At 36.8% G+C, this 13893-nt stretch overlaps 2 protein-coding genes across 4 annotated transcripts in view; one reads left to right on the top strand and one right to left on the bottom strand.

Annotated features, from left to right (window-relative positions):
• Positions 1-12658, top strand: part of LRRTM3 (leucine rich repeat transmembrane neuronal 3) — an 89910-nt gene extending 77252 nt beyond the window's left edge. For all 3 annotated transcript variants that reach the window (XM_026851992.1, XM_026851993.1, XM_026851991.1), the window contains one exon: positions 10940-12658. In XM_026851992.1, the coding sequence (XP_026707793.1) occupies positions 10940-11149 (210 nt within the window). In that variant the 3' untranslated portion in view covers positions 11150-12658. The remainder of the gene's footprint in view (positions 1-10939) is intronic.
• The window catches only part of CTNNA3 (catenin alpha 3), a 471555-nt gene that overhangs the window by 332081 nt on the left and 125581 nt on the right, over positions 1-13893 (bottom strand). The window lies entirely within an intron of this gene.

The following is a 13893-nucleotide window of genomic DNA, read 5'->3' on the forward strand; positions in this document are numbered from 1 at the left end:
TCAAGTGAAATACATGTCTCCAACTTAGTTTTCTACACGCAAAATTTTGAGAGAGAAAAATGAAACTATCAGAATGAGTAAGGCCGCCTCCTTGCTGTCAGAGATAGTGCAAGTTATTTTCCCTTCAGATCTGGACATCTTTTGGCCCTGGCATCTGCCAACCCATACAACTCCCATTTATATAAACACTAGGATTAACTATGTGGATGTCTACCAGCTCATTTTAGTAGACTAGTCACAACTGCATGCAACAGTTAGCAGGATCGGACTTTGGACACTATGAAGCCCGTAATCACAGTCCCTTCAGCAGGAGAACTGTTTTAACTATCAAGGGTTAAAAGCTATTGTTCAAAATTTAAAACTGCAGGGGGTGGGTTCACTGTGAGTTTGTCTCAGCATAACCAGGCTTTCCTATCTCCTTTCCTGAAAATCGAGAAGGCATACTTTGGGATATGACACTTAAGAAAGAAAAACATTAGGGCACTTACTGAAACATAGCCAAAGAGATATCGTAGAAAACAAAGAAATGCAAAGGTGAATGAGGTAATAGACTAACAGCAGCCAACAACAACGTAACTTTAAGATGGACAGGTTACACAAATTATTAATATGGTTAATAATAAGAAAGATGCTTCCTCTTAAAGACAAAAATAGAGGGAAAATAATACAGCAAGAGAAGAAAGAAAGAAGAGATTGACAATTGAAAGATAACAGAGAAAGGGCAAAGTGGAAAAAGGAAAACACATCATCATTACTATCAAGTTTCCTGATATCTCCTAAAGCCCCTTCTATTAGAGCTTTAAGGGCTTCAGCTTTCACTAAAATTAGAACCTAGTCTTCATAGCTAGATACAGAAGCTATATAATATTCCCCAACTGCTTACAAAGAAGTAAACAAGAAAGCTAAAGATTATATCAACAAAATTACCCTCCTTTTCTTAAGGTAGAGTCATGATTTCTTTGGACATGACTCGTGATTCTGAATACTCAGAATAGGTAATACTTCAACTTCTGGTTTATTCAGTGCTATTTATTTTGCTGCTGTTTTATTTCTCTGTAAACAAGCCTGATGAAAAGTAATGAGATTACTTGTTATAGCACTTAGGGGATATTAAAACTGTTTCTTACATTAAAATAATTAGAGAAGGATAAAGAAAATAAGATTATATTAATCACACTCTACACAAGCCTATCTAAGAGAATCTAACCTTTGAGAATAGAGTCCTCAAAAAAACCTGCTTATAGCCCTATGATGGGCCAAATGTTCAACTATCAACCAAAACAATCACACTTAATGAAATTCTGCAAAAATAACTGCAGTCTGTACTGTGATTAGATATTGGAGATAGCCACTCATCAGCGATTTTTGCTCATTAAGGGGAATACCATGCACAGACCTTACTCTCCAGAGAGCTCTCCTAAACAAAATATCTTCTCTTTGGTTTCTGCAAGACATCCTGCATGACCAGGCCCTAGGGTATTTAACTAAACAAGGCACTCTAATGTTTAACTAAGCCTGGCTTGGACAAGTTTTTCGAAACTGTAATATGTTGTTTCTTCAACTTTATGACACAATACATTAGTTTAAGGGAGATAAACCTTCCCTAAATGTGAAGCAATCTATAATATAAATTCTATAATATAAAAACGGTTCCTTTCATAGAACTCCCTTTCCTTCTACTTATACCAGTGAAGTCTAGTTTCCTTTTTAGTACTCTAAAACTCGCAGAGGAGAAGGGAAGGAGCTGCACTGACCTCTTCTAGGGCTTGTCCACAAGACAAGTTCATGCATACAATATATATACACATCTACCTACAAATGTGTGGCTTACAATCCTATGCTCTTTGAGACATCTCTACAAACACATTATTTACTTTTCAAAGGTATCTTTTTCATGTGCTTTTTATTCATGCAAATTCTTCATATTTTAAGATTATCTATTGCTTATAACTCAGATACAGTATGATGGTCAGGTTCTCCAAGCTGCAGCAAAATTTACTGAGACAAAAATAGCTCTCTTTCTATATTTAACGAATGCTTGCTATTTTAATACTTTGAACTGAACACATCATTTATCCAACATTACAAGTAAAAGCTTTATCTGTGTTGATTTACTTTTTGTCCCACAAAGTTCAGACCTGTCTTTTTAAAATATTACTTCAGTAATTATACCCTCAAAGCCTATTAATAAACACGAAGTTTTGTATAAAAATTAAAAACAAATCGAGAAGCTAAAAAGGTTAGTGCTCAAGAGGCATGGATCTAATTGTAATAACACTTCTAGAAATACTTTAGGGCAATATACACTTCAGCACTAAGTAAGGTTTTACTTGTAATTATACACTCTCATACCTACTTCCTAAATCAATTCACTACATTAGAACTTGAAGGACTTATTTAAAAAAAAAAAAAAAAAATCCAAACCTACTGAACCCACACACACAAACAAGTAAAAAAGAAAAATCAAAAAGGCGGGGCAGATATTTACCTTGTCAGGCAGAACAGTACTGATAACTTGTTCATTTTTTAACATTAATAGCTAACATGACTAACTAAAATAGGATGTAATACATACTGTTTTCAAAGCCAAGCAAGCAATAAAAGCTAGTCAAGTCACAAGTTGTTCTCATCCCACAAATGTCGCATTCTTTGGAGGAAGGAAAGATGTTCAGCAAACGTCACACTGTTCAAATTTTGAGAAAGCTAACCACATGCAAGACAAAGTGTCCAGCATCTAGGAAACCACAGCTCACTATTTCTTAGTCTGAACCCAAATGAACTGAATCAAAATGAAAAATAAAACATTCTTATCTTCTACATCTTAAAAGAAAAGTGTGATATTCTGTAGCTGCTGTTCATTTTGGCATTTCAGAAACTAGTAGAGGCCGTTATCAAAACTCACATATTCAACTTGCTGAAAAAATTTTTGCCAGTTCAATCTACTTTAAAATTACGATTCCAATTCTACATTGACATAACTAAAAACACAGCAACGGAGACTGGGCAAAAAACAGATGCTTAGTAATACATGATTGGGTTTGGTTGCATTACTTCTCAGAGTGTGGGACCCCAATTCAGGTAAACCAGAGATGAACTTGTTGGAATAGAAAAATTACCAAACCCAAGAAAAGCATGAACTATATCACTACTGTATTTAATTGCCCAGATTTACTTCAGAGAAGGAAAATTATAGCAGAAGAAAAGCAAGTGTTCCTGAGCAACAGACATTTTCATGTTGAAATCACATACAACATCTGGACAGATGTGTCCTTTGATTAGAAAACACAATTCTCCCTCACCAATAAGGCATTAACTTAAGCTTTGTGTGAAGAAAAAATCTGCTATTTGATGAAAGCTATTGTTACTGCTTACACTTCGGGTAGGTTTTTAATTACAGCCTGAACTGAGTAGAAATGCGTTTTGAGAGAAGCAGAAACAGCTTGAAGACATCCTTCCCTTTGCATTCCTTCACTTGCACAACTCCTCCCTGCCCATTCACAAGTAAAGCTGGGTAAGTTAATACCAATGCCTTGGGACATTTCATGTCAAAGTTCTCACCAGCTGGTCTAACAACACTTAAGAGAGAAAATAAGGGACTCGCCATATGTAAAACCTGCCCAAATCAGAGAGGATTTAAACGCAGGGGTGAAGGGACAAGAGACGTAGGTGAACACACAGAACAATCTTGCTACAGTCCTGTCCTAAGACTGTAAGGAACAGGGACTCAGCTTCCAGGAGAAGCCAGTTAAGAAGCTTGAATGAGCTTTCAGGTGATTTTTATGCAACTTTATCAATAGACCGGAACCCTGAAAAGTGCTTCAAATATTCCAAGACCTACCTAGGTTATTGGAAGAAAACAGGAACCAGTTGCTAAGGAGCAGACTATCTGCAAGGCTGCTACACTGTGCCTGGGGTGCATATTCTACTGGTTTTCTCTATTTAGCACAAGCAGTAATTTCTAACACAAGTCCAAAAATTCACAGAACTACTATACTCCAGCAGCACTGGAACTTTTTGGATTACACTCTTACATATCATTTTCTCTGCATCTTATAGCAATGAAGATAAAGAAACAATCAGGTTAATATTGCCCTCTTAGGGAAATAACAGTGTTAGAAAGCAATGGAAAAGGATTTGAAGAAAATCACTTCCTCTTGGGAGAAAAACAGAACATAGAAAATGGTAAAATATTCCAAAAGATCTATGTTAAAATCTGGGATAGGCATTACAATGCCCCGCGATGTTGTATGTGAAAACAAAAGGGCACCTCTGGAGGACTGCATGGGAAAGTGGCTGTCAGGAAAAACTGAGCTGCTGTGTCTAAAGCCTCCACGCAAGGTCTGGCTACAAGAGCCAGCTCTCAGAGGGCAGGATAAGACACATTTCAGTGGAATGAGCTTGGGGCAGGCAGAGGACAGAACCAAGTGGGTCAGGAGAGGGATGGAGTCACTGGAGAGCGAAAGGCAGGTGCAGAAGTCATCACCGGGCGTTGTGCAAAGCAAAGACTTAGAGAAATGGAAAAGCAAGGGACAAGATAGGAAACATGCAGATGAGAAATATGGAAAAAATAGGACAGAGGGTGACAGAGGAAAACAGGTAAGAGTGGCTGGCCACCCTAAAGACAACAGCACAATTAAGTTTGGAGAAGGCAAGTTGGGAAGTTGAGGGGAGGCTGAGTAAACAGAGGTAGCACAACGAAAGCACAATTTGACAGGTGATTTGCAAGTAAGAAAGCTTGTGGGAAATGGGTATTTAGAGAAGAATCAAAGATGTCCCAGAAATACCGGCTGGTAATATGAATAAAATGCATTCAGTGATGCTTTGCTGAGACCATTGAATAGTGAGGTTCACAGGTACAGGAAACAGGAGAGAAACTTGGGATTCAGGAGGTTCCTAAATAAAGATAGAAACTGTCTTCACTTGTAATTCAAAGTCTGAAATCAGGTTGTTAAGATTCATGGAAGAGCCAATTTAGATAAAATTTCTTAAATACATTAATTATAATTTATTCTAATGTATTCTCTATCTAATAAACCCAAGGTATTTTATTCCTTCCAAGCCTTTTTTACATGTTTTACCTGCACAGAGATTCAAAAATAGTACTACTCAAAATTTAACCTCCAATCTAAATAATGTGGCAAATACATCACAAAGACAAAGTAATAGATGGTAAATTATCAGGTTTATTTTGAGGTTCATTTGAAATAACAGGATTCTTCACACTGGTCATGAATAAAGCATTTAATTTTGATTCATGCCAATAAAACCTTTATGGTTCCCTGGAATATATTACAAGGGCTTGTTACTTTTTTTTTTTTTTTTTTTTTTTCCACTGACGACTTTATGAAATTGATTTAATTCTCATATGTTGACCATATGCTGATATATTATATTCCCATGTCTATGTTGTAATGACATTTTTATATTCTGTATATTTTCAGAATGATATATCACAACTCCATCAGTTCTATTGCTTCCATTATTCAGCTTATTTTATTCTCCTATTTCAGCGTACAAACTGGTTTACTTATTTTCATCCCTCCTGTTCATGATCGACTCCTTTTCAGCTCCTTATCTCTGTCTTCTCCATGGATAATATTCCTTTGCCCTATCATATTTCCCCATACCTACATTCTTAAGCCTCTCTGGATCTGTTGCTATGCCCTCATGCCTTTAGTTTCCAAGCTTTCATTTCCAGGATTCTGTGGCTGAGTCTTGAAATCTTTGGAGGTTTGAACACCCCATATCCATTAAATTTAACAAAATACCAAAATCCTTAGACTGAAAATATTGCCTCTATGTCTAAATACAATAAATTCAGAAAGAAAAAAAGCAAGTCTGTTTCTTATAAAAGCCAAGGTCAAGCAATCAGATAAGAACAAAGTCAGAACACCAGAAGCTTAGTAAGTGCTGTATGCCTTTGCTAGAACCTTTCCCACCTTTGCTGACTGCCAAGATACTCATCTGTAGCTAGAAGCATTCTCCTCCCCAACCAGTTCACATCTGTTTAGTAGTCAATACGCTTCTGCATTCTAGATAAAATAACCTATTTCCTGCAGATCACTGTAATTGCTATTGAGAAGCCAGAGCCAAATTCTCAGTCTCTTTTTTTAAAAAAACAAACAACTTTCTTTTTAATCTGTGGTAACTTTTCACCAGCCAGTGAGGATCAAAACAGAAATGCAAAAACATCAACATCCCAAACAGTGGATTAAATTCTTGTCAGGACTGAACAGAATTATTTTTTTAAAAAATCCTGGTTCTGTAAATGCAACTTTTTAGCTACATTTTCTCTGTAAAATAAGTCTGGAGTTATAGAGTTCCTTACTGAAAAGATAAAGGGTTGCTGGAACTTTTTTCCCCACTACACTATACAGAAATTTAATACTATGCAATGAAATTCAGCTTGCAGGACGGATGCTTCCTTGAATAGTAATTGCAATTCTAAGGCTTCTGAACTGTAAATCTGAGATAAGCAGAAGCTTTTTGGATGCTCATCTGAACCTGAACTCCAAACAATATGAAGTTCACAAATCACCAGTAATTAAACAATGCAGTGTTTTTTACTGCAGAGCTGCTGTCAAAGTGATGAGAGCTATCATTACAAATGCTGTGGTATTACTTATTTGCATTTTTTAAAAAGTTTGAAGAACAGGAGGTTTACAGAGATAGAGCTTTTACCGAGACACATACCATTATCAGAAGGGAAACAGGAAGGAAAAATGAAAAGTAGGGAATGCAAACAGGGATGTCCTTGTTTAATTACCATGTCATGAGGGCTGACATCTCTGTTTCAGGACTGTCATCTGAGAAGCCCAAAGTGATCCAAGCACACGCAGAGAGCAATAAAGCAGCAGTTGGTAGCAGCTTCACCTCATGGTTACAAATGACCTGTGGTATGAACTGCAGTGACCAAGGAATCCCTTCCCCAAATACTTACACTAAAAAGCAACATGGCAGGTGGTCAGAGCCTGACCATTCTAGGAAATAGAGACAGAGATACACTTAAGGAAGAAAAAACATGCAACAAGAGAAAAGGAGTAGGTCAGGAGAAATCATCTGGGTGATTTTATAACGAGTTTGAATATCACTAATTTTCTAAAAGGTGCAGATTTTGCATTCTACAGGAATGACCTGGTTACAAGAGAACCAGTGCAGATTCTTCTGAAGAGTGCCATCATTCCTGGTTCATATCTGCCCAGAATAAGGTAGAATTGCCAACACAATTTCATACATCACTTCAGAAAATAGCAGTGGAGAACCACACAAGATAATTTTTTTTGAGAACAGAAACTTTACCAGACTAAGGAAAATTCCTCTAATCTAAAAGTTGTTCTGTTGCCCTAACCTCAGCTAGGCCTTAGATCTCCTCCTATGTGCCTTCCCACTCAGGCCCGTGTGTCTGTGCACAAAAGAATGCACGTATGCAGCTGCCTACATTTCATGGTAAATGCTTGTATAGTTTGCTTATCCCACGTTACACTGCTAACCAGCTTCCTGGAGAGTTGCTTTACCGCAAGGCCATCACGTCAGCATCAGAAGGAAATTAGAACAAGCCTGTAACCCTGATCAGCTTGTTTCTGACTACAGATCTGAAGCACTTAGAATAGAAGGGAGGAAAGGAGCACTCTGACGTTGCTGAAAACAGAATACGATCAAAAGTCAGCAATTTAGATACATTACATGAAAAATAGATGAAAAAATGCCCCTGAGACTATGACCAGGTATTAAGATCGTAACACATGCACACTTTTTCCAGTCCAACATACAACAAACCTTTTTTCAAAAATCCATGCAAGCTTCAGCTCTTATTCCAAACACACAGATTTTAATTTTTACAAAAGCATGTCAACCCATATCTTCTGTTTTGATAGATGTGGCACTAAATATCTCTTGATTGACTATTCCATCCAAAATGTGGGCAACAGCACATTTGAAGCCAGATTGTACAACATTTTGTCTGGTTTCCATGGAAATGTGGATATACATTAGTGATTCAAGGCCATTCATCAACCTTTTGCTCCTGTAAAAAAAAGGGCAATGCAAATAGGACTAAATTAACTGACCAGGCAGAGAAAAAAGTAAGTACCAGCACATCACATGATTCCCTGTACAGCCCGACCCTCTATGCCACTTCTTTTTTGTACACCCCTTGGGACACCTCATGCTTTCTAGCCTCACTGTTTATTAAAGTGGTTTATTCAGCAAGAAGCTCTGTATAACTCTCAGACACCTATGTCTGGTCAACAGAACATGAATGGAGAGGGAAGCGGCTTTGCTCACATCCCAGCTCCAGAATTTACAGCAGTTTTTAGGTTAGGTACAAAGAGGCCCAGAGATGTTTTTATCCTACAGTACCATGGGATCTGAAGGCACAATCAATCTGGGAGGGAGAGCATCAGTCCTATTTACAGTAGGGTTTAAGAACTGTACTGGTTGAACTGAAATTGCTACCTGAGGAGATCACTTCGGAGCCAGGGTTCTGGGTGTGATCACAGTAATGATGAGGACATGGTGCAGCACTGTAGCCTTTCCTCTACCATGAGAGCAAAGCTGCAGGACAAAGTACACATTCCTTGCATTGAGCCTTAAAAAGTAATCCATGCCTACAGTGACACCATCCAATATTGTGTTGCATTCATGAAATTAGCTTAGGAAATACATTTTGAGTTGTAAAAGGAAGCATTCAATAATTTAAGAAAAGATACTCATAGTGTTTATGAAGAGGGGAAAACGCGGAGCATTTCTTCTCATTGCATGTATTTAAATGTCAGAGTTCTTTCTCGCGAAAATATACTGCCTTATTTTAAGAGAGCCTGAGGTATTATTTTAGTGCTTTATCATGAGAAAGAAAGCAGCAAACCACCACACTCTAGGTTGCTACATGAAATGCAGAGAGCGCTCATGAATTTTTGTGAGTAAAGAGATATATATCACCATACACCTGTGACACAGTATGGCGTCTTTAATCTTAAATTTTCAAATAAAGAGTCGGGATAGAAAAAGATACATTCCACTGGGTTTCTGATTCTATCCTATGAAGGTACAGATTTATCTCAGGTTTAACCAATATTCTTCCGATTCAGACTGTGATCACATGCTATGCTACATACGTCCATTTTCTAAGCTGAATGTTATTTAGCTCTCCATGAGCTATGGATATCTCTTATGTAGGTAGAAAAATAATCTATTTCCTTATATTTTTCAGTCTGTCCTTGTGTTTTGCATAGCATATGAGCAGTGTTTATAATGGGACTTCCAACATGCTGTCACGAGCATGTAGAGGTACAGGTAGGATGTCCAAATGCATCAAGCAGTTGTGCTAATGAGAAACAGTTGTTTTGTATAATTTCATATTTCAAATGCTTTTAAATATTACCTGTTTTCATATTTAGTTTTATTATATTTCAGTCACTCTTCAAAATAACAGCAAAACAATAAAAGTCACAAATAGAAGTTGTTCTCTTTAGTTTTACAATGGACTGGAAATATGATTTTTAAATAGTTTAAGCGTGACACACAACCATTACAACACAGTCACCTTTTTCATCCTTCAATTCTCTCTATACAAAAATAAATCTAATAGTACAAATATTCAAAATCTGTATTAATATCACCTCTGATTCTACAGTGTATTGTAAATAATTCTACACTGATGCATATTCAAAATCACCAGAAAATAGTAAAAAAAAATTTAATAACTTCTCCTGGTTTCAGCTGGGATAGAGTTAATTTTCTTCCTAGTAGCTGGTACAGTGCTGCGTTTTGGATTTAGTATGAGAATAATGGTGATACTATACCGATATTTTAGTTGTTGCTACATAGCACTTACTCTAAATCAAGATTTTTTCAGTTCCCTGCCCAGCGTGGAGGTGCACAGGATGCTGGGAGGGAGCGTAGCCAGGACAGCTGTCCCAAACGAGCCAAAGGGATATTCCATACCATAGGACATCATGCTCAGTATATAAACCCAGCGTGACGGGGGTAGTTGGCCAGGAGGACGGGATCACCACTCAGGGACTTGTTGGGCATCAGTCAGTAGGTGCTGAGCAATTGCATTGTGCATCACTTGTCCATCTTGTGTTTTATTTCTCCTTCTTTTTATCTTCCTCTTCATTACAGTTATGAGTAGTAGTAGTATATTCTATTTATTTCAATTAAACTGTTCTTGTCTCAACCCATGAATTTTGCTTTTTTACAATTTTCCTCCCCATCCCACCAGGGAAGGGGAGGAGTGAGGGAACAGTTACGTGGTGCTTATTAGTTGCCAGCTAGGTTTAAACTATGACATAACTTTTCAGCCTAAAGCATTTGAATTAAGCCTGCAACAGTGAAGCTTCCAGAGATACCATAATATAACAGTGGATGAAGCTATCATCTACCACAGTCCGATAATTACTGAAAGCTGCTAGATTCAAATCGATGCTTATGCTACAAATAATAGGAAACATGTCATCTGTATTTCCCAGTAGACCAAAGGTATCACACCCACTGATATATTCAAGCAAGATCCACTAACCACTCTTAAAAAGCCAATTAAGTTTAATTTTAAATATTCCATATCTCTCCAATTGATGTACTCCTCTTTCTCCTCCCTGACAGATTGATTTCAGCAGAGGCTAATCATATGCCAAAGAGAATTTGAGTTCCATCACATCTTAATGCTCACAAACACATTCAAGCACACACCTAGCCCTGGCCCACAAGATCAAAGGTGGTAGTGGTTGGGCTTAAAACACCCTAGCAATGTCCAGGGTGTGGGTGCAATGGAGGGGGTAGAGGGATAGACAAGGAAAAGGTTTTTTACATGCAGTACTATATTTGGCATTAGCCAGTGTTTTTAGACAGCCCATTTCTTCAGCATCAAATTCAGGCAAGTACAGTTTGATTCCATCTTTTGGTAACTGTCTGTTTCTCACCTTTTTCCCCCCTCACCTAGATACCGTTGGCTATGAATGTGTCAACATTTCTCGCCTATGATCAGCCCACGATAAGTTACTGTGGAGTCCATCATGAACTGCTTGCTCACAAGCCCTATGACTCGAATAACCAGGAAGAAACAGTGGATACACACCTAGAAACTGACCTGGATCTGAGCACAATAACAACAACAGCACGAATCAAGGAACACAGTCAGAAGCTGGCTTAACTGGGGGTTTTTTGTTGGTGTTTTTTTGTTGTTTGTTTTTTGTTTGGGTTTTTTTTTCCTGTAGCACAGGCTGCAACCAAATTCTATGTAACATTATGGACAGAAGTGAGAAGACATAATATTATGGATTCTAGGATCCCTGTTCAAATTAAAAATGAATCACAAAGATTAATTGTTTCAAGTCTACAATTTGTAATTAGTTAAGTTGTGCAGTATTTTTTTTGACTTCAGAGTATGACCCTTAAAGTGAATCTTTTTCAAAACTCATCCTACCTACCTGTATAAACTGTACAGATGTAATGTATTTTTCATATTGTAAAGTTTCAATTACCAAGAACAGCTGGTATGTACAGTACCATAATTTAATTACATCTTACTTTACAAGTTTCAGTTTCTAAAGTTTCAAATTAACAAAAGTTATTTCTTGTGTTAAGTTACTCTGTTTTGTAGGGATCATTTTGTTACTGCTTTTGTGCCCAGAAAACTTTAATCTAGAATTCTGTCCTTTGCAGAATATGCACCGTTTTTACCGTGTTTAATGTGTAGAATTTTATCTACTGGTTCCAGAAGTAATGCATTAACCAAAAGGAGGGTTTAACTATACAGACTTCTAAGAAATTCTTGAAATACATAGCCAAGTTTTCCTATAAATTAAAATCAAAAAAAGTTTAACAGTTCTCCTCAAACTTACCTGTTGCCTTGAATTCTAAATTTTTGATTACTAAATCAGAAAAATGGAATGATAAACATATATTTTAACAACAAAATTTATGTATGCAACTGTTAGCCAACACTGATGATGTTTTGTAAATTCTCACTATTCTGCAAAAAAATATGGACCACAGACTTCAATAGGCAGCTGTCTTTACCAAATCTGCTGTGAAAGTAGAGCCTGCCAAATCAGGCGTTTGTATTTCTACTTAAAGGCAAATGGGCCCAAAACTTACTTCTGTCGAAGATGGCTGCTGACAGAAACAGCAACAGAAACAAGCCCATAGAGATATACTTCTAGAATGTAAAATGTTACTCAAAAGAAACCTCTACTTTGCTGAAAAATACAGTAATTTGGACCAAATAGTAAAGATTAATAGTCCTTTAACATTTTATCAAGCTAGGGAAAACCACCCTAAAACCTTTCAATACAAAAAAATTTAGTATTAAGTCTTTAACAATTACTACATTGCTTATTTGTCTACCATTTAATATCTGGATTGAAGCATTCTTATATCCCATTCTTTGGTTTTAAATCTTTGAGACTTCTCAATACTGTATGAGAACAACTTTTATAATACTACCCTCATGTTGTAATCAAAAAGGATTACAGAAATCCGAAACACATTATGTCATGACAACTCGGTGAAACGTAAAGGGAACACAAGCCTTCCAAAATATAGGAGAAAAAGTTTCATATGGTGAATCAACTTTTTTTATAATAAAGAGAAATTATATAACCACAAATCTATTTTTCTGAATGTTTATCCCACCATATTTTCATGTAGCTTCAAAGCAGAAGACAGAAATTTAAAGTTACAGTTCAACTGTTTGTACAAAATATAAAGCAAATATAATGAAAAAGAGCTTCAAAATATTGTTAACAAATGAATCTGCATTCACTATCTTTTAAGTGGAAAGAAAAGTGTCAAAACAGAATACATTGTATTGGTTATTTATTTAGCATCTTAGATTTTGTAACATATTTTGCATAAATTATTTGCTATTCAAAACATTACTTGTTTTTTTAAGACTCATCTTAAACCTCCACATTTCAGTTTCTTATTTCCTTACTACATGGGTTCTGGAATTTCTGGTGATCTTCTACAGTGCTGGAATTTTACTATGCACAGTTTGAAAATACATTTTGCTAATTATAAAATGAAACCAAAAATGCAGGTGTCATTCTGGAGTTGAGTGACTTTTGTACTGCAGGAAGAAGTTAACTGCTTCATTTCTAAGTTGTTTAATGTTTAGGCATTCTGGTCATAATAGAAGGCCTGAGCTGTTAGGGTCAAATACCATCCTCCCCAAAAGATTATTTCAGTTATTCTTACTCTGTCCTTCCTATCTGTACTTTGTCCCACTGCCCTCAAATATTTATGGTGCACGAATGTGGTCCTGGCACTGATGCAGTTACTTAAAATGCACAAGTGTTCAAAGGCTCCATGTACTTCTAATTTATGGAGAACTGTACAACAATGATATTTTCAATGTTAGACACACTAATGAACTTAGGCTAAGGAATTTAGGATAAAATATTTTCTTGTACCATGAGACACAGAATCTCTTTAACATATCTGGTTAAACAAGCACAACCGAGTATATCTTCATGTACACACAAAGGTTTTTCCTTTTGCTTCATTCTCTCAATAACGAAGCACACATTAATGAATATCGTTTGTCTTGGACCTTTCCTGAAAGACTTGTAGTTTAAGACGAACATATCCATAGACAAACAGTAGAATAGCAGGGTCACAGAAGTAGCAGCGACTCTGCCCCTTAGAGGTCTGCTATACTATCAAAGTCAACTGCCGGGGCATTTGTAGTCCAGTAACCCCAGTGGGCCGCTCCAGGGCTCTGAAAGCTGGCTCCAACACCCCAAAGCAGCAGTGGATTACATGCCCACCCCAAACCTAGAGTGTTAAAACATACGTTTCCATACATATAACTGGGTACCATTTTTTTTAATGGACTACATCAACCTGAAATCTGCTACACTTAACAAGATGGATGTCCTCAAGAGAACTAGA

Source organism: Athene cunicularia (assembly GCF_003259725.1).
Source record: "Athene cunicularia isolate RWA chromosome 6 unlocalized genomic scaffold, athCun1 chr6_part2, whole genome shotgun sequence".
NCBI classification, from domain to species: Eukaryota; Metazoa; Chordata; class Aves; order Strigiformes; family Strigidae; genus Athene; species Athene cunicularia.